The sequence below is a fragment of the Microcebus murinus genome, chromosome 15, assembly GCF_040939455.1.
Source record: "Microcebus murinus isolate Inina chromosome 15, M.murinus_Inina_mat1.0, whole genome shotgun sequence".
Lineage (NCBI taxonomy): Eukaryota > Metazoa > Chordata > Mammalia > Primates > Cheirogaleidae > Microcebus > Microcebus murinus.
Window position 1 is genome coordinate 22,801,655 of NC_134118.1, and position 22,825 is coordinate 22,824,479.

A 22,825-nucleotide genomic window follows, 5' to 3' on the forward strand; every position below is an offset into this window, starting at 1 on the left:
AGTTGCTGCCTGCCTGCCTTTGGCTCTTGGTCATCATATGTTGACCTGGATGGTCTTGTGGACGGGTTTTATTTTCCCACCTAGACAATATGCACCTAGGGGCCAGGATCATGTCTCAGGTTTCCTTGTCTAACTCTCTGGTGCTCAGTATCACTCTGCTTATGACACAGTCATTAGTTATTGCTCTGCTGAGGCTCACAAGTGACAGAAGGCAGTCCCATGAGAGGTTTCAGACATGGACACAGTGACAGCACTACATAAGTAAATGCTGATTTTAGGGTATACACTCTAAAATCTATGAAGGCTTCCCCAGCCCTTCATCCCACAGTTTATACTTATTGTTCACACTATTTAGCATTCAGTTCTGTACTGATTTCCTTTTATTTAACTTCCCACATGTATAAATCTTATTTCTCAAGAAAAAAAGGACTTTGCCTTCTCTTTGTTTATCTCTCTGAAAGCCTAGGACAGTTCTGTACAATATCATGTCCTAAAATGAAGGAATAAATGGAATCAGTGGTTTAGAGGTATATTTTAAGGTGAACTCTTTAATCTGTATCTAATAAAATTTAAAATGTGTACACTCTGATCTAGCAGTCCCACTACTAAGATTCTCACAGGGATATTTGCACAGTCACATAATGATATAGGTTCAAGAATGCACACTACAGCATTGTCTGTAATAGTAAAAAATAAAGGAGGGGGGCAGAATAACCTAAATGTCTATGAGAATGTGAACTGAAGAAATAAAATATGAGGCATCCAGGTGATAAAATACTATGCAGCCATTAAAAAGAATTGGGTAACTCTATATGTACTTGTGTGGGAGAAGGCAAAATATAGTACATAAAAATGAAACAATGACCAGAAATAATGTATGTGTGTCATATAAAAACTCTGAAAGTCTTAAAGAAAACACAACAAAGTAGTAAAAATGGTTATCCTATCAGGCAAGGGTTGGCAAACATTTTCTGTGACAGGCCAGAAAAAAAACTGCAGGTTTTGTGGGATATCTGTCTCTGAAGCAACCAATCGATTCTGCCGTTATAGCATGATAGCACATAAACAAATCAATGTGGCTGTTTCATAAAACTTACTGGACACTGAAATTTATTTATTTTTAGAAACAGTCTCACTTTGTTGCCCAGGCTAGAGTGAGTGCCGTGGCATCAGCCTAGCCCACAGCAACCTCAAACTCCTGGGCTCAAGCAATCCTACGGTCTCAGCCTCCCGAGTGGCTGGGACTACAGGCATGTGCCACCATGCCCGGATAATTTTTTTCTATATATATTAGTTGGCCAATTAATTAATTTCTCTTTATAGTAGAGACAGGGTCTCGCTCTTGCTCAGGCTGGTTTTGAACTCCTGACCTTGAGCAATCCGCCCCTCCCGGCCTCCCAGAGTACCGAGCCACCACGCCTGGCCTGAAATTTAAATGTTGTATAAATTTCATATGTCACAAAATATTCTGATTTTCTTTTCCAACCATTTAAATATGTAATGACCATTTTTAGCTCATGACCATACAAAAATAGGTGTCAGACTGGAGCTGGCCTGTGGACTGTAGTTTGCCAGTCCCTGGTATAGACAATAAATAAATCAGAAGTAAGCAGGGGAAGTTTCCACCCCCTAAAAAAGTGATGTAATTATGTGTGAATGTTACTTGTGTGTTCTTTTTCAAATAAAAATAAAATTTAAAATAAAAATGTGAGGTCACCAAATCCCAGCTTTAGAACAAACAGACATTAAAGAAGTACGGTCCTTTTACTCACCTTTTCCTTAGACCTCACGGTGACCAGAGAGCTCCCAAACCTTGAGCTTGCCTGTAAGACAGACTCTGTTAATGAGCTTTTGAGAGCATACCATGATATTTTACCAGTTTAAAATAAGGGGAAATGGCATTTTTGGTAGTTTTTCTTTCTTTGGTCTTTCAGGAGATACTTACTTCTGGAGAAATCAATACATATTCAGCCTAAAAAAAATAGAGGAGAAAAGGAGACCATGTTATGTGGTTTTTGTAAACGAATTTTAACTACACCTTTACATTCATATTTCTACATTTCTTGATTAACCTTACAAAGGTGCATGCCCTTTGACCCCAGAAATTCTTATAGGAATATAGCTCAGAAACAATCAGATGTATACAAATGTTTCTGTGACTATTTACCACATCATTAATTATAACACTGATATATCAGATTAAAAAAATCAGGTTACAATATTGTGTACAAAATCATGAATATGATCACAGTTATTAATAAAAATATACACACATAGTGTGATAGTTAAGAGTAGGCTGGCTGGGCGCAGTGGCTCACACCTGTATTCCTAGCACTCTGGGAGGCTAAGGTGGGAGAATCTCTTGATTTCAGGAGTTCGAGACTAGCCTGATCTCTGAACAAGAGCAAGACCCCATCTCTATAAAAAATAGAAAAGTTAGCCAGGCATGGTGGTGTACACTTGTAGTCCCAGCTACTCACTCTGTCTCAAAAAAAAAAAAAAAAAAAAAGAAAATGGGCTTTAGGCTGGAAGTGAGCAGTGGCTTGCACCTGTAATCCCAGAGCTTTGGGAGGCTGAGGCTGAAAGGCCCACTTGAGTCCAGGTGTTCAAGGTTGCAGTGAGCTATCATGACTGTCCTCTAGCTTGGGTGACAGAGCTAGATCCTGTCTTTAAAATGAATGAGTGAATAAATAAAGTATAAATAAATAAATGAATGAGTGAAGGAATAAATAAAGTAGGCTTTAGAATCAGATCTTTGTTCAAGTCCCTGTTCTGCCACTTCCTAGCAGTGTGACCTTGAATAAACTTTCTGACTTTATCTGTAAATGGGTATAATACCAACTTCATAGCTTTGATGTGGATTAAATTGTATACATATTGCTTAGCATGTGCATAGTAAATGCACGATAAATGGTAGTGATAAGATTCATAGAAAAAATACTAGAAGGATCCACTCTAAAGATTAATAGGCATTAGCTCTGCAGAGCAGAATTCTGGGTAGACAATCTTTAAATTTCATCTTTGTACTTTTTTTGTATTCTCTAAAATTTTCACAGTAAACTTTCATTAATTTTACAAAAAATAATTTTTTTTAAAGAGGGTCTCACTCTGTTGCCCAGGCTGGAGTGCAGTGCTGTAGCCATAGCTACATAGCCACTGCAGCCTAAAACTCCTTGGCTCAAGCAATCCTCCCACCTCAGCCTCAAGAGTAGCTAGGACTACAGGCACACACCATTCATGGTCAGCTAATTTTTCTTATTTTTTTATAGAGACGGGAAATCTCACCATGTTGCCCAGGTTGGTCTCAAATTGGCCTCAAGGGATCCTCCATCAGCCTTGGCCTCCCAAAGTGCTAGGGCTCAGGGGTGAACCACTGTAACCAGCCAAAAAATAATTTTTTTGATATCCTACAATGGGTTCATCCGGAAAAAAATAATCTTTAAATTAAACAAATAATGGCCAAATGTTTTAGGTCTAGGAAATGTGACTTGAGGAAACTCACTTTTATTCCTGAGCAAAGGAATAAAGCAATGAAACAAGAAGCAAAAGAATGGAAATTTTTACCAAATGAGGAAAGCATGGTGAAAAAAAAAAAAAAAAGTGGAAGTTTCAGTGAAACTCCAATGGCTGTGGTCTGTCTTCTTTCTTCTGCTGTGGGCGCCTAACAAAGCAGTGGCAGGCTGTGACCAGGGACCAACATAACACCAAGTCCCGTGGGACTTGAGCTCTAGGGGCAAACACTGCAGAACTACAAGAACTGCTGGGGCTTACAAAATATGGACAAATGATTGTGTCCTGACCCAGGACCTCTGAGATCAAGTAAAAATTCCAATAGTTTCACAGTGGGTGAGTTAACGAGGAATCAGCAATTAGAGATCCTTCCCCGTGTGGTGCAGAATTTTGCAGAACACTTTACCTTTTCTTCTGGACATGGAGTTATCCATGATTTGCATTTGCCTGTTATGTCACCAATGGTGGTCTGTGTGCCATTATACACATAAACTCGGCCATCTTCTCCCCCAATCAGTCCAGAGGTTATATCTGAAATCCTCAGTGGGGCTGCCATGATGATTTCATCTGTAAACAATAAAAACCAGCAGAAGGAAGTATCAGACTCCTCACTGTCACCCTTTGCTTGTTCCACTACTGGATCCTAACCCAAGCTCCTGCAAATATCAGTGTCTCCTTTGGATAATGTGCCCTGATTGCATCCTCGCAAAGTCAAAGGCTTTTGTTTCCTCTTTCATCATTCATCAGCAACAATTATCATGGGTGACTCTAAAGTTACCATCTTCAAGAAGTGCAACTCACTGCCGGGCGGGCGCGGTGGCTCAAGCCTGTAATCCTAGCACTCTGGGAGGCCGAGGCGGGCGGATTGCTCGAGGTCAGGAGTTCGAAACCAGCCTGAGCAAGACCTCGTCTCTACTATAAATAGAAAGAAATTAATTGGCCAACTAATATATATATATAAAATTAGCCGGGTGTGGTGGCGCATGCCTGTAGTCCCAGCTACTCGGGAGGCTGAGGCAGAAGGAATGCTTGAGCCCAGGAGTTTGAGGTTGCTGTGAGCTAGGCTGACGCCACAGCACTCATTCTAGCCTGTGCAACAAAGCAAGACTCTGTCTCAAAAAAAAAAAAAAAAAAGTGCAACTCACTTGTACATCCAGCTCTGGTCTTACCTGATTCATAATCTATCTAAAGGTCCTTGGGCCATTGGGCTGTCAATTATAAGGGCAGATACTCTAGCTTATCCAATTAGGGGCCTAATCCACTGGGGCAAAGGGATTCTGTTCTTGGCAAAAGGCCCTGTTCCTTTCTTACCTAAGCCATCATTATCGAGGTCACTCAAGTGCAGAACTCCACCAAATCGCGAGAAGCGGCGGTCTCCACTGAAGGTGCTGAGCAGCTGGGGCTGTGTGTCTGGTGTGAGCGCATACATCCGAGTCCTTCCACCTTGATGCAAGGTCACGGTCAGGAAAGCCATTTTAGACACGTCATCTGAAATGAACCACAGTGCCTGCTGGATCACACCAATGAAGATACAGAACATTGATAGAATCCTATTCTTGCTTTGTGCTTGTGTACCTCAAGCGATGTAGATCACTCAGAATCGTACAGGTTTCGGTGCTGGTCAGCCCTGACAGTTAGGAAGGCACAACTAGCTTGGGTACTAAAACCAAACACTGCAGGAGCTCAATGATTTCCCAACAAATAGGTGTTCCTTCTTCCAGTCTTACCCCCTTCTAATACATCCTCCACACAACCACCGCTTTTTTGGCTATTTTTTTCTATTTTTTTTGTAGAGACAGATCTCGCTCTTGCTTAGCCTGGTCTCAAACTCCTGGCCTCAAGTGATCCTCCCACCTTGTCCTCCCAGAGTGCTAGGATTACAGGCATGAGGCACCATGCCATCTTTTTTCTTACTTCACAAACTGCCTGTGTCACTCCCGACTTATGCGTCTAAATGTCAGTGGACTTCAGATGGAGTCAAAACACTTCACAAGGCCCCAGGCCATCTAACTCCTACTTAGGGGTCCAGTGATATTTCAGGCCACTTTCCCCTTTTCACTCACACTTTGTCCATAATCAACTTAAACCACAGCCCATTATACTTCTGAAATCTGGAACTTTGGACATGATGTGTTCTTCTCCTGGAATAGACACCCCTCACCCACAGCCCTTGCTCCCTCTGTTCACGCCCCTGTCGCTACTCCTGCCCGTCCTTTGGCATTTGGCTCAGGTGTCCCCTCCTCTGAGAAGCCTTTCCCAGCCTCCCTGGTCTAGAGCAGGTGCCACTATCTCGTGCTCCCACATCACGTCCAGTGCCTTCCTAGCACCTGTCGCAGGGCAGCAGCATTTTCTGTTCACATCTGGGTCTCCTGCATCAGGCTGTCAACTGTGTGACAGGCCCATGGTCTTTGTCTTTCTATCCACTGTACCTAGCGTGCAGCTTGATTCTGCCCAAGCACTCTATACATGGTTTTTGAAATGATGGACTTTGAACAAATTCAAAACAAAGCTTGTTAGATTTTTGCTTCTAAATGTAATCATCTGGAACACAGCTTTGATTTCAGAAGTGAGTACCTTCTCCAAAAGACATAATGGCATCTGTGGGTTGGTGGGACTGGTGGTCCTCTGGGTGTGTGCCCTACCTAGTCACCGAGGCACTGTGTTTAGAAAGGCCCGATGCTGGCCGGGCGTGGTGGCTCACGCCTGTAATCCTAGCACTCTGGGAGGCCGAGGTGGGCAGATTGTTCAAGGTCAGGAGTTCGAAACCAGCCTGAGCAAGAGCGAGACTATGCCTCTACTAAAAATAGAAAGAAATTAACTAGCCAACTAAAAAACATAAAGAAAAAATTAGCTGGGCATGGTGGCGCATGCCTATAGTTCCAGCTACTTGGGAGACTGAGGTAGGAGGATCACCTGAGCGCAGGAGTTTGAGGTTGCTGTGAGCTAGGCTGACGCCACGGCATTCCAGCCTGGGCAACAGAGTGAGACTCTGTCTCAAAAAAAAAAAAAAGGCCCAATGCTTGGCTTCATGCTGTCCTGTCACTGACTTGAAATTCTTAACAATCGTTTAACAAGGGGCACCACATTTTGAGACTGGGCCCCACAAATTGGGGGACAAAATACAAGTGAAATACACCTAGAAATGGGAAAAGGCAAACATGGTTGGTGGATCGTATCAGTGTGCGTGACCTACCGTGAGTCGGGGCCCCGACCAGCAGCACCTGCGCCAGCCTCCCGTTCACCATCACGCGGCCACTGGACAGGGAAGCGCCCAGCTTCCCCATGGCCTGTGAAATGCAACAGATCAACACTGTGGAGCCGAGAAGGCTTCCTCGGTAGAGTCCACTCTGCTGGGGACGAAGGGGCTGCCATACCTTGTCTCCAGAAATGGTAAACCAGCTCTGGCAGCTTGGGGGGAAGTAGCCGTACACCCTGCCAAGGCTCTTATTCTCGTCGCGGCTGCGGAACACGTGGCCCAGCCTAGAATGAAGCACACGGATGCCAGGGCGCTGGACTAAGAGCTGGCCAGGTGTTCAGGTCCTAGGAAAGGAAACACACCTGACCCCACAGCCAGGCCTCCCCGCATGCTCTCTGTCCCCGTGATCCTAGGTCTGGAGGTGCGGGGGCCATCGGAGTTACCCCAACATCCAGGCTCTCCAGATGCCAGGCCCACCGTTCTGCCTCCGACTGCGGGCAAACCCAGGGAGGGCCGCTGTTGTGGCTGAACACCGTGCTCCCCCAAATTCCTGTAGTGTCCCAGGGACTGCATTTAGAGATAGGGTCTTTAAAGAGGTGGCCCATTGTGGTGGGCCCTAATCCAATATGACTGGCGTCCTTGTGAAAAGAGATGAGGACGCAGACACACACAATGAGGACACAGGGAGGGTCGGTCGTCTACAAGCCAAGGAGAGAGGCCTCGGAAGAAACTAACCCTGCCCACACCTTGGTCTCGGACTTCCAGCTTCCAGAACTGTGAGAAGATAAATTTCTGTTGTTTAATTAAGCCCCTCAGTCTGTAGTACTTTGGTATGGCAGCCCGAGAAAACCAACATACTGGTCTATTGTGTTTTTTAAACTTCCAAGGAGAGCCTTGCCCCAGAATCTCGGCGTTTCCTCTGAAGGGCGAGAATTCCTCAGCCCCATTCCCCGAGCCCCGCGCTGGGTGGGCTCCCACGGCAGCAGGCTCCGGCCTGCGCTCGCTGCTCCCGGCCCCAGCACCAGCCTCACCTGCTGGCGTTCCTCCAGGTCGGGCTCCCAACCAGCAGCAAGGTTCTGTTGTCCACACCGACGCTGTGGAGGGAGTACCCAAACCAGGCGAAGTCCTCCTCACCGCTCACCGTCCAGTCGGCTGCCTCCACGCTCAGCTTCTCTAAAGAAGGGACCAGTCCCTTTTACTGCAAGTGGCAGGACGACTGGGATGGAAAGAATGAGCCCTTTGTGTAGGCTAATGAGAAATGGGTTTGTTCTGCTGAGTTTCTTCCAGAACTCTTACATGTCCCTGTGCTGATCCAGCACCCTGACGTCAGAACTGGTCCTCACACAGAAGTTTTCTTTTTTTTTTTTTTTGAGACAGAGTCTCACTCTGTTCCCTGGGCTAGAGTGCTGTGGCGTCAGCCTAGCTCACAGCAACCTCAAACTCCTGGGCTTAAGCGATCCTCCTGCCTCAGCCTCCCAAGTAGCTGGGACTACAGGCAATGTGACACCAGGCCTGGCTAATTTTATATATATATATTTTTAGATGTCCAGATAATTTCTTTCTATTTTTAGTAAAGACGGGGTCTCCCTCTTACTCAGGCTGGTCTTGAACTCCTGACCTTGAGTGATCTTCCTGCCTTGGCCTCCCAGAGTGCTAGGATTACAGGCGTGAGCCACCATGCCTGGCCGAGAAGAAGTATTAATGCATTTCCGGAGTTTGCTTCTGTGGAGTGGAGGATGCTATTTTAAAAGGCCCTTCTTGGGACCGTCGAGAGCATCACCAGGTCGTTTTTGGTTCTAAGCTGCCTCTGTATTTCCATTTTATGTGGAGACACTATGGGGATCGACTGTTGGTCTTCTTTGGATCTGGATCTAGAAGCTGGGTCACTGTTTGTATATTCAGTGAATCTATGCATGCCACGTGCCACAGCTCTAACAGTAAGAGACTGTTAGAAAATTTTGGCGAAATGATACGGAATGAGAAAAAAGCAAATAAACCCATAGGCAGGAGAAGTCATCTCAGGGCACAGAGGGTCTCTGCCCATCCCCCATTGGGTGCTACCTTTGTTGCTCCGGCCGGGGTCAGAGTAAAACGCAGCCACCATTCCCTTCTGCTTCCCTCCACCCGGCGCAAAAGGGGAGCCGATCACCAGATCCGGCTCGCTGTCTCCATTCATATCTGCAGCCAAGAGCGTCCAGCCCAAGTTACAGTAGACGGCCTTAAGAGGAAACCAGGAAAGCAGGTTTAACCCAGCCTTGGAGGCAATCAGGACGCAGCAAGTTCTAGATTCCTGCACTTGGCTAAGATGGTAAACATACCTGGCAAGAGATGGTGACGTTAGGGGAAGACGACATTCTTCCTCGTTTGGAACCAAAGTAGACGTACACTGCACCCTAGACAAAAACAGCAGATAGACTATGAGGTTTGGGTGGTGACCCAAGAACCTTAAATAATAGCAAGGCAATGAAATAAATCACCATCATTCCCGATGGCTGGGAGGTTAATGACAGACAGAAACCCATCCTGTGCTTTGCTGCTGGGCTGAAAGGAATTTTTTTTTTAAGCCTGTCACTTCTATCAGACTATGAGAGCACCCAAAGCAGAAACCGTGTCATTTTCATCCTTGCCTCCCCAGGGTCTTGCTCAGCATCTGCCACACATAATGGTGCGGTGAGTTTGCAGAATGACTTACTGAACTCCTCCCCACTTCAAGACCAGTGCAGTTTCTGGCTCTTCCATGGGGCCTTCCCTGCCCCAGCCCATTGTTCCCCTGAACACTAACACTCCACGTGCCATTCATTCACCTGGGGACACACGTGGCACTATTATGCTGTGCTATGAATCACTTCCTCTTACAACTTGCCTGTCTCCATCCCCTTTCGTGCTATAAGCAATTATTTTCCATCCTGAGCCATGTACTAGGTACACAGTGACAAAAAAAGACCAATCTCCGTCCTCCCGCAAAGCTGGCAGGCAGGTAATTACAACAGGGCAGTGTGGAAGGGGCCACAATAGGTGCAGGCACAGGATGCTACATGAGGACAATGTAGCAGTGGCCTCATCCAGGGGTTACATGGCACTTCCTGCAAGAAGTGACATGTCACTCGTAAAGAAAAACAGAAAAGAATAGGCTTTTCAGGAGGAGGAAGCCGTAGGAGCAAAGGTCCTAAAGTGAGACAGCCTGAGGGGTTCAGGGAGTGACAAATCGGTGGCAGGTCTAGGAATGAAGGATGAGGAGGAAGGGGCAGGAGGGGCCTGCAGAGGGGTGTGCGGGCGATGCATGGCCTTTGACCTCACGGTCACACAGGGCGCCTGCATACTTGGGCCCTGCTGCGGTATGAAGTACACGTGGGAAGGGAGCCCCGTGGGCCAGGGCCCGGGACCTCTGCCGCAGTAAGACAGCAGGCAACAGGCGGTTCCGAGCATGAGAGGAAAGGACCCCGGGAAGTCACCTCCTGCCGTGATGACCAGAAGCTACATATTAGCCGGGGTTTCTGTCTCCTGCCACTGGCATTCAGCGTCATGGAGAAGGGAAAAAAAAGCAAAGTACCTGGTGGAACTGGGAAACTGTGAGGCCAAAATAGGCCAGGGAGGCAGGAACAGGTGCCACGAGGGAACCCAAGGTCACGGCAAGGACCCACAAACACTCTGTCTGGCACGCTGGCCGTCTGCCGTGCTCCAGGGGCTCCCCCAGTGCTGGCCTCCCTCAGGGCCCGTCTCCTCCCCATTTCCCCCACCAGCAGCCTTACCTTGTACGTGAGACGCTCGGAGTCCACCGAGGGCGCTCCCACGGCCAGGTCAGGAACGCCGTCCTTGTTAAAGTCCAACACGGCCAAGGCCGAGCCAAACCGACCTGAGGGCTGAAGAGGCACAGGTCACTTCCCCTGGGCTACACCACAGCCTGCAGAAGAGCACTCCTCACTCCCGGGGACAGAGAGGCCTGGGGACCTCTGTCACCCAAAGTCCAGGGCATAAAACCACGGCAACCTGTAACACATCAGTTGGGTAGCTCTGCCCTAAGGATATTTTTGGCATGTCTGTCTGCCTTGAGGGGAAGCGGAGATGCCAGAAAGAAGAGGGTAGATTCTTACGAGTCCTAGGTTTGTAAAAAATAACCTCGTATATACTTCACGCCACCTTAAGCATCAAACTTACCTTTGAAAGCATCTGAAATAACAATCACACAACAGCAGCTAACATTTATTGAGTAGTCAGGATGTTCTAGAGTCACGTTGTTCAAGGTGGTTGCCACTAGCCAAATAATTAACATTAAATAAAATCTAAAACTCAGTTACGATAGCTACATTTCAAATACTCCAAAGCCTGTGCTCAGTGGCTCCCACACTGGACAGCCCAGCTATAAAACATTCGTATCATTGCAGGAAGTCCCACTAGAGGGTGCAGTGTAGACACAGTTCTAAGCACTTTTCATGGATTAAGGTAGGCACTCTTATTATCCCTACTTTTCAGTTTACAGATGGAGAACTCTCTTCAGGTACAATTTTCTTCCAAGGTGGATTTTCGAGATCTTTCTTCTCCTATTGTCTAGAATCAGCCTAGACCTAAAAGCAATAATTAGGTTCTTCAGTTCTTTCACAACTCACGTAACAATGGATAGCTTTTCACATGGTGGAGCTTGCTACAGGACACGCGTGCCCCAGCGCCCACACCCATTAGCCATTATATATTGGCTAACCTCTCCATGCCTGTGTGCAATGGCATCTGTGAGCACTGCCCCTTTCTGCAGGCAGAAACTTGATAAACCAGAGGAGATTGCTTGGGGACACAAAGCACGCTGGGGCAGGGCGGGGACCAATAACCGCTGAGGACCAGTTTGTTTCACCACCAGCTGCACCGTCTGGCCCTCTGCAGGTCGGCCGGTCATTTCCAGGGAGCACAGCAGCTTAAAGCAGACGAGTCCTTGAGACACGGACCCTGATGCTCCATGGCATACACGAGGACACGGAGAGTCACACTGCAGCCTGGGCAGAGGGCAGGATTCCCACTGCCAGCCCATGCCCAAATCCTGCTGCAATCTTCCTGCCATCTTCCAAATTATCGAAGGTCACTGGGGAAGGAGGGCATGGAACCACCTCCTTCCTTGCCCAAGTGCTCTTTGAGAGAGTTCGTCATCCACAGGAAGCAGCTGCCTCCCTTGTTCCCTGCCCGTATGAGCCCAAAGGGTTATACTTTACTTACACAACGGTCTGACGGGAATGGCTTTGTAGAGAGGTAAGAAGCAACCAGATTGGTTTATTTTGGAAATTTCTTGTGGAATGTCAGGAGGCTCCAGAAAATGCTGTCCCTCTGGGACTGTGTGACTTTACACACACACCAGTCAACGTATTTGTACGTGTTGGATTCAGGGCTCCTTTCAGCAGAGCCAACACTAAATCATAAATCATTGTACTTTTTATTTTTATGTATTTTTTTTAATGTATGTTCAGGTGTGCCATATTCTTTTCTTTTCACAGCATTTTTTTTTTTTTTTTGAGGCAGAGTCTCGCTCTGTTGCCCAGTGGCATCAGCCTAGCTCACAGCAACTCCTGGGCTCAAGCGATCCTCCTGCCTCAGCCTCCCAGGTAGCTGGGACTACAGGCATGCGCCACCATGCCAGGCTAATTTTTTCTATTTTTAGTAGAGCTGGGGGTCTCACTCTAGCTCAGGCTGGTCTCAAACTCTTGGTCTTGAACTCCTAACTTGAAGTGATCCTCCTGCCTAGGCCTTCCAGAGTGCTAGGATTACAGGTGTGAGCCACCACGCTTGGCTAATTTTTTCTATTTTTAGTTGCTCAGCTAATTTTATCTACTTTTAGTAGAGATGGGGTCTCGCTCTTGCTCAGGCTGGTCTCGAAGTCCTGACCTCAAGCAATCCTCCCACCTCAGCCTCCTAGAGTGCTAGGATTACAGGTGAGCCACCGTGCCCGGCCCTCTTCACGGCATTAACTTCACAGCGAAAGGTTGAGTGGCTTGCCCAAGACAAGAACCACAATCTGACCCAATGTCTAGATTTCCTTCCCCTGGTGCTTGATACTCACAGCATGCAACACCAGACCAGTGTCCCCAAAAGTCCCTGCACTCATCTGTGACTAATAGCAGGGCTCTGTCTGCCCCTCCTTATTGCTGCTGTAAGGACTAATGTCTATGATGTTTGGAAACCCTTTGGGACCCAGTACTTCCAAGAGGAATTAATGCTCAGACTTTATGAGGAACATTTGTACAGTCACTGTGGATTTTTTTCTGGTGACAAGTACCCACATAAAGCCAAAGAATGAAATCTGAACAAAGTCTAGCCTTTAGTCACTAGCAATGTACTAATGTTGGTTTTTTATTTCTGACAAGTGTACCATAAATATGTAGGATGTTAACATAGGAAAAATGGGTTAAAGGCATATGGGAACTCTTCGCACTGTCTTTACAACTTCTCTGTGACTCTAAAATTTTTAGAAAGTTTTATAAATATAAAGAGGTTTGTATTATCAAGAAATCATACTCCATTTGGCCTCTCGAAGCAGTTCTAAATAGCATGCATGTTTTTGGAAGGCATTAGGCTACACACTCAAAGTTAATGAGATAAATGACGTGAACAGAATTTGAAGAATAAAAAGTGCTACATGCATATAGGCCACCAGCTGTTTGTCATGATGAATATTCTTGTTATTGATTATTCATCCTGGAGAATTTGCCACAAAATGCAAGCAGTGGCTTACTAACCACCGAAAGAGAAAACATGACATGGTGTCTCACCTGGAAGCCCTCGAGGATCCTGTGGGCCTCCTTGTCTAGGTCCAAGTCGACGGGGGGCAGGCCCAGGTCATTGCCGTAGATGAGGTACACACGCCCAACCTGGACGTGGCCCGGGCGGCTGTAGCCTGGTGCGCCCACCACAAGGTCACCATGCCCATCCTGGTTGAGGTCAGCCGAGGCCATTGACCTTAGTGAAGAGAAGAGACCCATCGCAATGCCACTGAACACTAGGGTTAAGACTGTCTCCTGTTTCTTTCCTTTCTAGAATCCAGTGCTTTAACTTTCTCTCACTGATTTTTCCATCTGTCACGACTGTTGTGAATATGCATGTCTGAGGTTGTACTGTTTGTGATTCAGTCTCCTCTCCAAGAGGAAAAACAAAACAAAAATGAACAAATCAAAGCCTCTGAGCATTTCTGGATCATATAACCTGAGCAGATGAAAAGTATGCACACAAAGCACCATGTCTCAGATGCGACACCCAGGGTAGCTGGAGCACAATCCAGGGCTCGCCCTGAGAACAGAGAGGAAGTTCACATCCAGCCAAGCCGCCCCAGCCAATGGCACAGGCCGCTTTCAGATCTGCTCAACCCATTTCGACCTGTTACCTGATCAAAGACTAGCTTGTGTTAAATAGACTATTTCGACCTCAGCTACAGAGGTGCCTGCCACTGGGCCAACAGAAGTGTCCAGCACATTTAGTGGATGTGCCTAAATGCAATTCCATGACCTACCAGTTATAGTGCTGGCCGAGCTGAGTCAAAGGTTCAAATGTCACTACTGGGGCTAGAAAGACCTATTTTTTTTTTTTTTTTTGAGACAGAGTCTCGCTTTGTTGCCCAGGCTAGAGTGAATGCCGTGGCATCAGCCCAGCTCACAGCAACCTCAAACTCCTGAGCTCAAGCAATCCTACTGCCTCAGCCTCCTGAGTAGCTGGGACTACAGGCATACACCACCATGCCCGGCTAATTTTTTGTATATATATCAGTTGGCCAATTAATTTCTTTCTCTATTTGTGGTAGAGACGGGGTCTCGCTCTTGCTCAGGCTGGTTTCGAACTCCTGAGGTCGAGCAATCCACCCGCCTCGGCCTCCCAGAGTGCTAGGATTACAGGTGTGAGCCACCACGCCCGGCCTTGGAAAGACCTCTTACTGCCAGGTAAAGAACAAATGGCAGAACAGAGGAAAACAGCAAGAGGAGTTTCTCAAGGCTGTGAGCCCAGTGGAGCTGCTGCTGTTCTCTGCACTCCCCAGGCTGATGCTGGCCAGTTACGGCCCCCAGGGAAGGCCCTGTGGACGCTGGCTGTGTGTGGCCACCAAGCCTGCAGGAAGCTGTCTTTTGGATCCTGCAGGAAGGTGGTCCAGAAGAGTCATTATTCACAAATGAATGGCCAGTAAAGCCAGCATTCATCTCCCAATCTCCTGTGCTAACGAACACAGCAGTGGCCCCCAAAGGAAGAGCTGTCGAGAAATTGTTCAGAGCAAGTGCAATGCCACTTGGACTTAAAGAGTGTGGTTTTAAAAAAAAAAAAAAAAGAAAGAAAAAAAAAAAAAAGCTTTCGCCAAAAAAGTCAGTTGGGCCAGAAAAGTCAGTTGGGCCCAGTTTTGGTTGAATTTTAAAATCAGAGGAATTCCGAACATTATCTTTATAAAATTAGCATGGTGCACCAGGCTTTTACTATATGAAGTTACAGTACTCTAATCACTATAACAGCTATCTGCTTATATCTTTCTAATGTCATTAGATTGCAAAAATAAAAATGTAATAACTCCAAGAATATCAGAGCTTTAAAAATATTCTGAATAGGCCGGGCGCTGTGGCTCACGCCTGTAATCCTAGCTCTTGGGAGGCCGAGGCGGGCGGATTGCTCAAGGTCAGGAGTTCAAAACCAGCCTGAGCAAGAGCGAGACCCCGTCTCTACTATAAATAGAAAGAATTTAATTGGCCAACTGATATATATATAAAAAATTAGCCGGGCATGGTGGCGCATGCCTGTAGTCCCAGCTACTCGGGAGGCTGAGGCAGAAGGATCACTCAAGCCCAGGAGTTTGAGGTTGCTGTGAGCTAGGCTGACGCCACGGCACTCACTCTAGCCTGGACAACAAAGTGAGACTCTGTCTCAAAAAAAAAAAAAAAAAAAAAAATATTCTGAATATTTAGTCTATAAATAATCACAACTTTATTGTGATTATTTAGTAAAGTGAAAGCTCTTTGTATTTAAATATATTTGACCAACTTTAAGATGATCTTTTCATCTTTACAATAATTTAACCACTAAATCAATGCTTTTGTTGATGATGAACTGATTTGAAAATAAGGTGCTAATAAATATGATTTTTAAAAGTTGCTGAATGACTGAATAAAATAAATACTGATGAAAACATCCACAAGTCAGATAAACTTATACGTACCACCCAAGCCGTGCATAGGGAAATGACAAGAAGTAAGACGCTGAGGGATTGGAGACATGCTTCCGTGAATCCTGAGAGCCACCTGTAAACATTGTCCTTAAGTTCTTTTCCAAAGCCTCGTACATAAAGGATATGGAATCCTGAAATAAAAAGCTTATTATAGACAGAGAAAGACACATAGTATAATCAACAAAACTACTGTTTCCTGTCAAAAGTATTGGACTTGTGTGGCAGAAAAGAGTTTTTACAAGTGCTAAAAAAAAATAAAACATCGATTCTTATCAGTAAATAAGACCCCTTAGGACAGGCAACTGTACAGTGAAATTGTACCCCCAACTTTCACTGGAAGATGGCAGAGTCCTAGCCTGAGAGGCTGGGGCTGGCATGAAGAGAAAGGGTTAGCTAGGGCTTATCCAAAACCAACTAAGTCAGGATGGTCTACACTAATCTGTAGAATCTAATGGAACACAGTAACGTTTATGGACTAAAATTTTTTAAAAGACAAATCCATTTAATCTACAATTATAATTTTATTTGTGTATAGATCTTTTTCCCCCCAAACAAATAAACTGGAACACCACCAGAATGCCAAAGACACCCTCAAAACCACACCCACATTAAGATGCTACTGTGTTTGCTGCCAGGCAGGCATGACAGGTCACATGCAGAGTGCTGAGAGCTATACGCTAGAGCAGGCGTCCTCAAACTACGGCCCGCGGGCCATATGCAGGTGTTTTTGCCTATTTGTTTTTTTACTTCAAAGTAAGATATGTGCAGTGTGCATAGGGATTTGTCCATAGTTTTTTTTAAACTATAGTCCGGCCCTCCAGTGGTCTGAGGGACAGTGAACTGGCCCCCTGTTTAAAAAGTTTGAGGACCCCTGCGCTAGAGAACCTGGGAGACAACAAGATCCTCAGCCTGGGACGCTGAATTTTTCCTAATGCGGTTACTGCGGAGACATAAATGCAGACCAGAGTGGCCCTGAGCAAGCTGGCCAGGCACTAGATTCATCCAAGTTAAGGGGATACAATTCTAAATTCTCCCATGGGTGGGGGACATGAAACCGAACACTACTTCCCAGGCCTGTTCCAGAACAGAGCGGAATTGTCCCAGAGCCACGAGGCAGCCCAGACAGCCCAGCTGTGGAGAAGCACAGGGTACAGCACTCCTGCAGGTGGGACCATGACTTCTGCTTTGCCCACTCTAACCCCACTAGCAGGCTGCACACAGACTGCTCATCCTAATGCCCAGCTCTGAGCTGCTCATTCATCCAGGAAGCATTTAATAGCTCCTATTGTATGCCAGGCACTAGGAAAGATACTGGGAATATAAACTCCCTTCTTATGCAACTCATTTTTTTACAAAGGAGACATATGGCAAGACAAAATATGTGCTTTGATAGAGGTTCCCAGGTCCTAGGGCGTCCCTGGAACAAATCACATTTGGAGGCCAAGGGTATTTGCTGGCCTGGCACATGCTGCCCAGGTGACTTTCCATGGATAATGAAAATGAGATATTTCAAGCAGCAGCATGTTCCTCTTTCTCAATTTAAAGCAGAAAATTCTCACCGGGGTCCAGGAATCCACACTGAAGAACACTCCTCTTTCAGTATAGTGTATGCTTCTTTCAATATCTTTAGTTAGGGATGCAGTCACATTTCTGTGAAAATCATTCTTCTGTACTTTTGAGCTGCTGAAGAGGAAGAGGAATAAACCAGTAAAGACTGAGAAAACAACCAACCTTCTGAATAACTGAGTTGAGGCACGCAGACAAGTTAATCACAGGTTAAACATGTGAAGGTAGAAGGAACACAAAAATAAAATTGCAGAAAAACTTAATTCCACAAAATCTTTTAGGTAATACATTTCTAAGAGTTGAAAACCTGTCCTTACAACAACAAAAAAATGATTATTTCCTATAGCCTCAAAGTTCTACAATAAATATAAAAGGCTTGAATTTATTCCAGATTTTTAAAAAAATTAAAGCTATATCAATATTTCACATAAAAGGTCAAGAAAAAGGTATATAGCTGGCAGGGAAACTGGTAAACAGGCATGCTGATTTATCTTTTGTTGTTGTTGTTGAGACAGGGTCTTGTTTTGTCACCCAGGCTGGAGTGCAAAGGCTCAGTCATAGCTCACTGTAATCCCAAACTCCTGAGTTCAAGTGATCCTCCTGCCTCAGTCTCCCGAATAGCTGGGATTACAGATGCATGCCACCATATCCGGCTAATTTTTTTATTTTTTGTAGAGATGAGGTCTCGCTATGTTGCCCAGGCTGGTCTCAAACTCCTGGCCTCGAGTAATCCTCCTGCCTTGCCCTCCCAAAGTGCTAGGATTAGAGGCGTGAGCCACCATGCCTAGTCCTGGTTTATCTTTAAAGATATGCTAGAATTAATATACAATAAAAATACATTTTCAAATTCAGAGGTTTTAACAAGCTCATAAAGTAGGTGCCTAGAGGGGGCAGACAGGCCTCGGAAGTGACTACATGGAAGGCAGGCAGCAGCCATGAGTAGAGGGGTTTCCAGACAAGACGCCGGGAGTGTAAGGGTTCTGGCAAGCCAATCTAAAGGTGTTCAGCGCAATTGAAAAACCACCACCACAAAATTCACCTAATTCAAATAAATTAAACAATGAGGGCTTAACTGAACCCTTTTCTGCATATTCTCAATTCTTCCAAAGTGCTAAGATCATTCTTCTTAGGACTTTTCAATGCAGGACCCTCCTTTTGAGTATCTAACTCTTGCTCACCCTTAAATCTCTCAGGTGAGCCATTACGTCTTCAAGGAGACCTCTCCTGTGCCGGGGTTAGGACACTGTTGCACCATCCCAGGGCGCCCTGCACTTTTCCTTCCTTCCTAATACTTAGCCATGGCTACAATTGCTTGTTCAGTGCCCATCTCCCTGCCAGGCCACAGGCCCTGAGAGTGGGACTGTTTCTCTCTTGCTCACAATGCTCTCTCTAGTGCCTGAGCCAGTCACTGGCACCTAATGATTAATAAATAATATTTTACATTATTTACACTATTTTGTTGTTATATTTTATAATTAATAAATATACTTTGCAAATACTGCAGGTTTTGTTCCAGATTGCCACAATAGAGCGAGTCACACGCATTTTGCTCCTCAGTGCATACAAAAGTTATGTTTACGCTATAGTGTAGTCCATTAAGTGTGTAACAGCATTATGTCTAAAATATATATATATATATCTTAATTTAAAAATACTTGATTGCCAAAAACTGCTAATAATTATCTGAGCCTTCAGCAAGCAGTCATCTTTTCGCTGGTGGAGGGTTTTGCCTCAAGGTGGACGGCTGCTGACTGATGGGGTGCAGGGTGCTGCAGGCTGGGGTGGCTGTGGCAATTTCTTCTTTTTTCCTTATTTTTTTAATTTACAAAACTTTTCATTTTAAAAAAATAATTTTATATTTTTTTCATTTTTACATGTGTGGAAGCAATTTCTTACAATAAGATAACAATGAAGTTTGTCACATCAATTGACTCTTCCTTTCGTGAAAGATTTCTCTATAGCATACTATGCTGTTTGATAGCATTTTACCCACAGTAGGACTTCTTTCAAAATTGGAGTCAATCCTTGTAAGGTTTTTCAGTGGCGGCGAAAAGACAGACACAGAGAAAGAGTGAGGGGCAAACCACATGGCTTTATTATACTCTCGTGGACGAGGTTCTGGGGCCCCAAGAGAGGGGGACCCCAGAAGTCGCTGCAGTTTGAAGGGGCTGAGGACTTTTATACCCTTTGGGCAGGGCTAGGGACTTGTGGCGGGAAGAGCTGGGGATTCTCTATTGTGACCGTGGATGGTCGTTGAGAAATAGGAGGGACTGGAGGAATTTGTGGAATCCAGGAGCGAATCCAGGTGGACATCTGGGTGTGGTTCCTCTCAGTGGGGCCTGGCAGTTTGTCCTTGGTGGGTCAGGTCACTAAGCGTTTTCTTTTTCCATCTAGGGAGGGGAGGGGGCCCCTGCCACCAGCCTTACAATCCTCTCAAATCCTGCGCTACTTTATTTGCTAAGTTTAAAAGTTTATTCACTGTTTTAAATCTTTTGTTGCCATTTCAACAATGTTCACAGCATCTTCACCAGGAGTAGATTCCATCCCAAGAAACTACTTTTTTTGCCCATCCTTAAGAAGCAACTTCTCTCTGTTAAAGTTTTTTTGTTTTTACAGACGGGGTCTCTGTTGCCCAGACCAGAGTGCAGTGGTACAATCATAGCTCACTGTAATCTCAAACTCCTAGGTTTAGGCGATCCTCCCACCTCAACCTCCCAAGTAGCTAGCTGTATAGGCACCCACCACCATGCCCAGCTAATTTTTTAAAAAATATTTTGTAGAGATGGGCTCTCGCTACATTGCCAGGCTAGACTCAAACTCCTGGTTTTAAGCAATCTTCCTGCCTCAGCCTCCCAAAGTGCTGAGATTACAGGCATGAAGCACTGTGCCTGGCCTCATCTGTTAAAGTTTTATTGTGAGATTGCAGGAATTTAGTCACATCTTTCAGGATCCATTTTTAATTCTAGTGCTTTTGCTTTTTCCATCATTTGCAGTTACTTCCTCCACTGGAGTCTTGAACCCCTCAAAGTCATCCATGAGGGTTTGGAAACAGCTTCTTCCAAATTCCTGTGAGGGTTGATAATTGTGACTTACTCTCAAATCATGAACATTCTTAACAGCATCTAGAACGTGAATCCTTTCCAGAAGATGTTTAATTTACTTTGCCCAGATCCAGAGAAAACATATCAATGGCAGTTATGAATTTATGAAGTGTATGTCTTAAACAATAAGGCTTGAAAGTCCAAATTACTCCTTGATCCACAGGCTACAGAATGATTATTATATTAGCAGGCATGAAAACATTCATCTCCTTGTACATCTCCATCAGAGCTCTTGGGTGATTCAGTGTATTAACAATGAGCAATAATATTTTGAAAGATGTCTTTTTTTTCCTAGTCTCTACCAACAGCTAGAAAAAGATGTCTTTTTTTCTAAACAGTAGGTCTCAACAGTGGGCTTAAAATATTCGGTAAACCATGCTGTAAACAGATGTGCTATCATCCAAGCTTTGTTCTATTTATAGAGCACGGGCAAAATAGATTTAGCATAATTCTTAAGAGCCCTAGGATTGTTGGAATGGTAAATGAGCATTAGCTTCAACTTCAAGTCACCAACTGCATTACAAGAGAGTAACTAGAGAGTAAGCCTGTATTTTGAAGCCAGGTATTGACTTCTCTCTAGCTTTGAAAGTCCTAAATGGCATCTTCTTCCAATTGAAGGCTGTTTCATCCACATTGAAAATCTGTTGTTTAGTGTGGCCAACTTCCTTAATGATCGTAGCTAATCTTCAAGATCTTTTTCTGCAGCTTCTCCACTAGCACTTGCTGCTTCACCTTGTACTTTTATGTTAAAGAGATGGCTTCTTTCCTTAAACCTCATAAACAATCTCTGCTAGCTTCAAACTTTTCTTCTGCAGCTCCTTACTTCTGTGGGCCTTCATGCTGCTGAAGTGAGTCCAGGCTTTGCTCTAGATTAGACTTTGGCTTAAGGGAATATTGTGGCTGGTTTGATCTTCTATCCAGGCCACTAAAGCTTTCTCCATATTAAGCAATTAGGATGTTTCACTTTCTATCATTTGTATATTTACTGGAGTAGCACTTTAATTACCTTCAAGAACTTTTGTATTCACAACTTGGATGTTTGGCACAAGAAACCTAGCTTTCCTTTGGCTTTTGACATGCCTTCCTTACTAAGCTTATTCATTTCTGGCTTTTGATTTAAGTGAGAGACATGTGACTCTTTCTTTCACTTTAATAGTTAGAGGCCATTGTAGGGTTAGTAATTGGTCTAATTTCAACATAGTTGTGTGTCAGGGAATGAGAAGGCCCAAGAAGAGGGAGAGAGGTGGATGAACAGCTGGTTCATGGAACAGTCAGGACACATAATATTTATCAATTAAGTTCACCATCTCATATGGGTGTGATTCATGGCACCCCAAAATAATTACAATATCAAAGACCCTGATCATAGATCACCATAACAGATATAATAATAATGAAAGTTGAAATACTGTGAGAATTACCAAAATGTGAGAGAGACGTGAAGTGAGCACATGCTGTTGAAAAAATGGCATTGATAGCCTTGCTTGACAGGGGGTTGCCACAAACCTGCAGTTTGTAAAAAGTGTAGCATTTGTAAAGCACAATAAAAGAGGGTATGCTTGTATATTTCTTTATACTATTTGTTACTTTATTATTATTATTATTGAGACAGAGTCTCACTTTGTTGCCCAAGCTAGAGTGAGTGCTGTGGCATCAGCCTAGCTCACAGCAACCTCAATCTCCTGGGCTCAGGCGATCCTCCTACTTCAGCCTCCCAAGTAGCTGGGACCACAGGCATGCGCCACCATGCCCGGCTAATTTTTTGTATATATATTTTTAGTTGGTCAATTAATTTCTTTCTATTTTTTGTAGAGACATGGTCTTACTCAGGCTGGTTTTGAACTCCTGACCTCAAGCAATCCTCCCGCCTCGGCCTCCCAGAGTACTAGGATTATAGGCGTGAGCCACCGTGCCCGGCCTTTATTACATTATTGAATGAACAAATGGTGGTTGGTACCTGGCTCCCTCAGGAGATATCACCTCTTATAATACAAATCAAGCCTTCCGGGCCTCTTCCTAAGAAATTACCAGAGAGGGCTTCTCCCAACCCTGTCTTATTTATACTTTTTCAGGGTGAAATTTGGATAACAGTTATAAGTAACAACAACAAAAATAATGGTAGTAATAATAACACTATCAGTCAGTGAACAACTTACTATGTGTTAAGTGCTTTACATCCACTATTGCATGTGACCCATGCCATGGGAATGTGGATGTGTGTTGTTGTTTTTTCCATTTTGCAAAAGGAAGAAGCTATGGCTCAAAAAAAAAAAAAAAAAATGAAGC

At 44.9% G+C, this 22,825-nt stretch overlaps 1 protein-coding gene across 3 annotated transcripts in view; it reads right to left on the minus strand.

Moving 5' to 3' along the window:
• GPLD1 (glycosylphosphatidylinositol specific phospholipase D1) overlaps nt 1-22,825 on the minus strand; it is a 57,319-nt gene that overhangs the window by 3,991 nt on the left and 30,503 nt on the right. For 2 of the 3 annotated variants that reach the window (XM_020280126.2, XM_020280125.2), the window contains exons 13-25: nt 17,432-17,555; nt 15,864-16,003; nt 13,453-13,639; nt 10,456-10,566; nt 9,025-9,099; nt 8,768-8,924; nt 7,738-7,879; nt 6,885-6,990; nt 6,704-6,797; nt 4,822-4,998; nt 3,917-4,077; nt 1,946-1,972; nt 1,773-1,823 (exon numbers count right to left, since the gene is read on the minus strand). In XM_020280126.2, coding sequence (XP_020135715.1) covers nt 1,773-1,823; nt 1,946-1,972; nt 3,917-4,077; nt 4,822-4,998; nt 6,704-6,797; nt 6,885-6,990; nt 7,738-7,879; nt 8,768-8,924; nt 9,025-9,099; nt 10,456-10,566; nt 13,453-13,639; nt 15,864-16,003; nt 17,432-17,555 — 1,552 coding nt within the window. The remainder of the gene's footprint in view (nt 1-1,772; nt 1,824-1,945; nt 1,973-3,916; nt 4,078-4,821; nt 4,999-6,703; nt 6,798-6,884; nt 6,991-7,737; nt 7,880-8,767; nt 8,925-9,024; nt 9,100-10,455; nt 10,567-13,452; nt 13,640-15,863; nt 16,004-17,431; nt 17,556-22,825) is intronic. The other variant, XM_076010499.1, reaches the window with a different exon arrangement.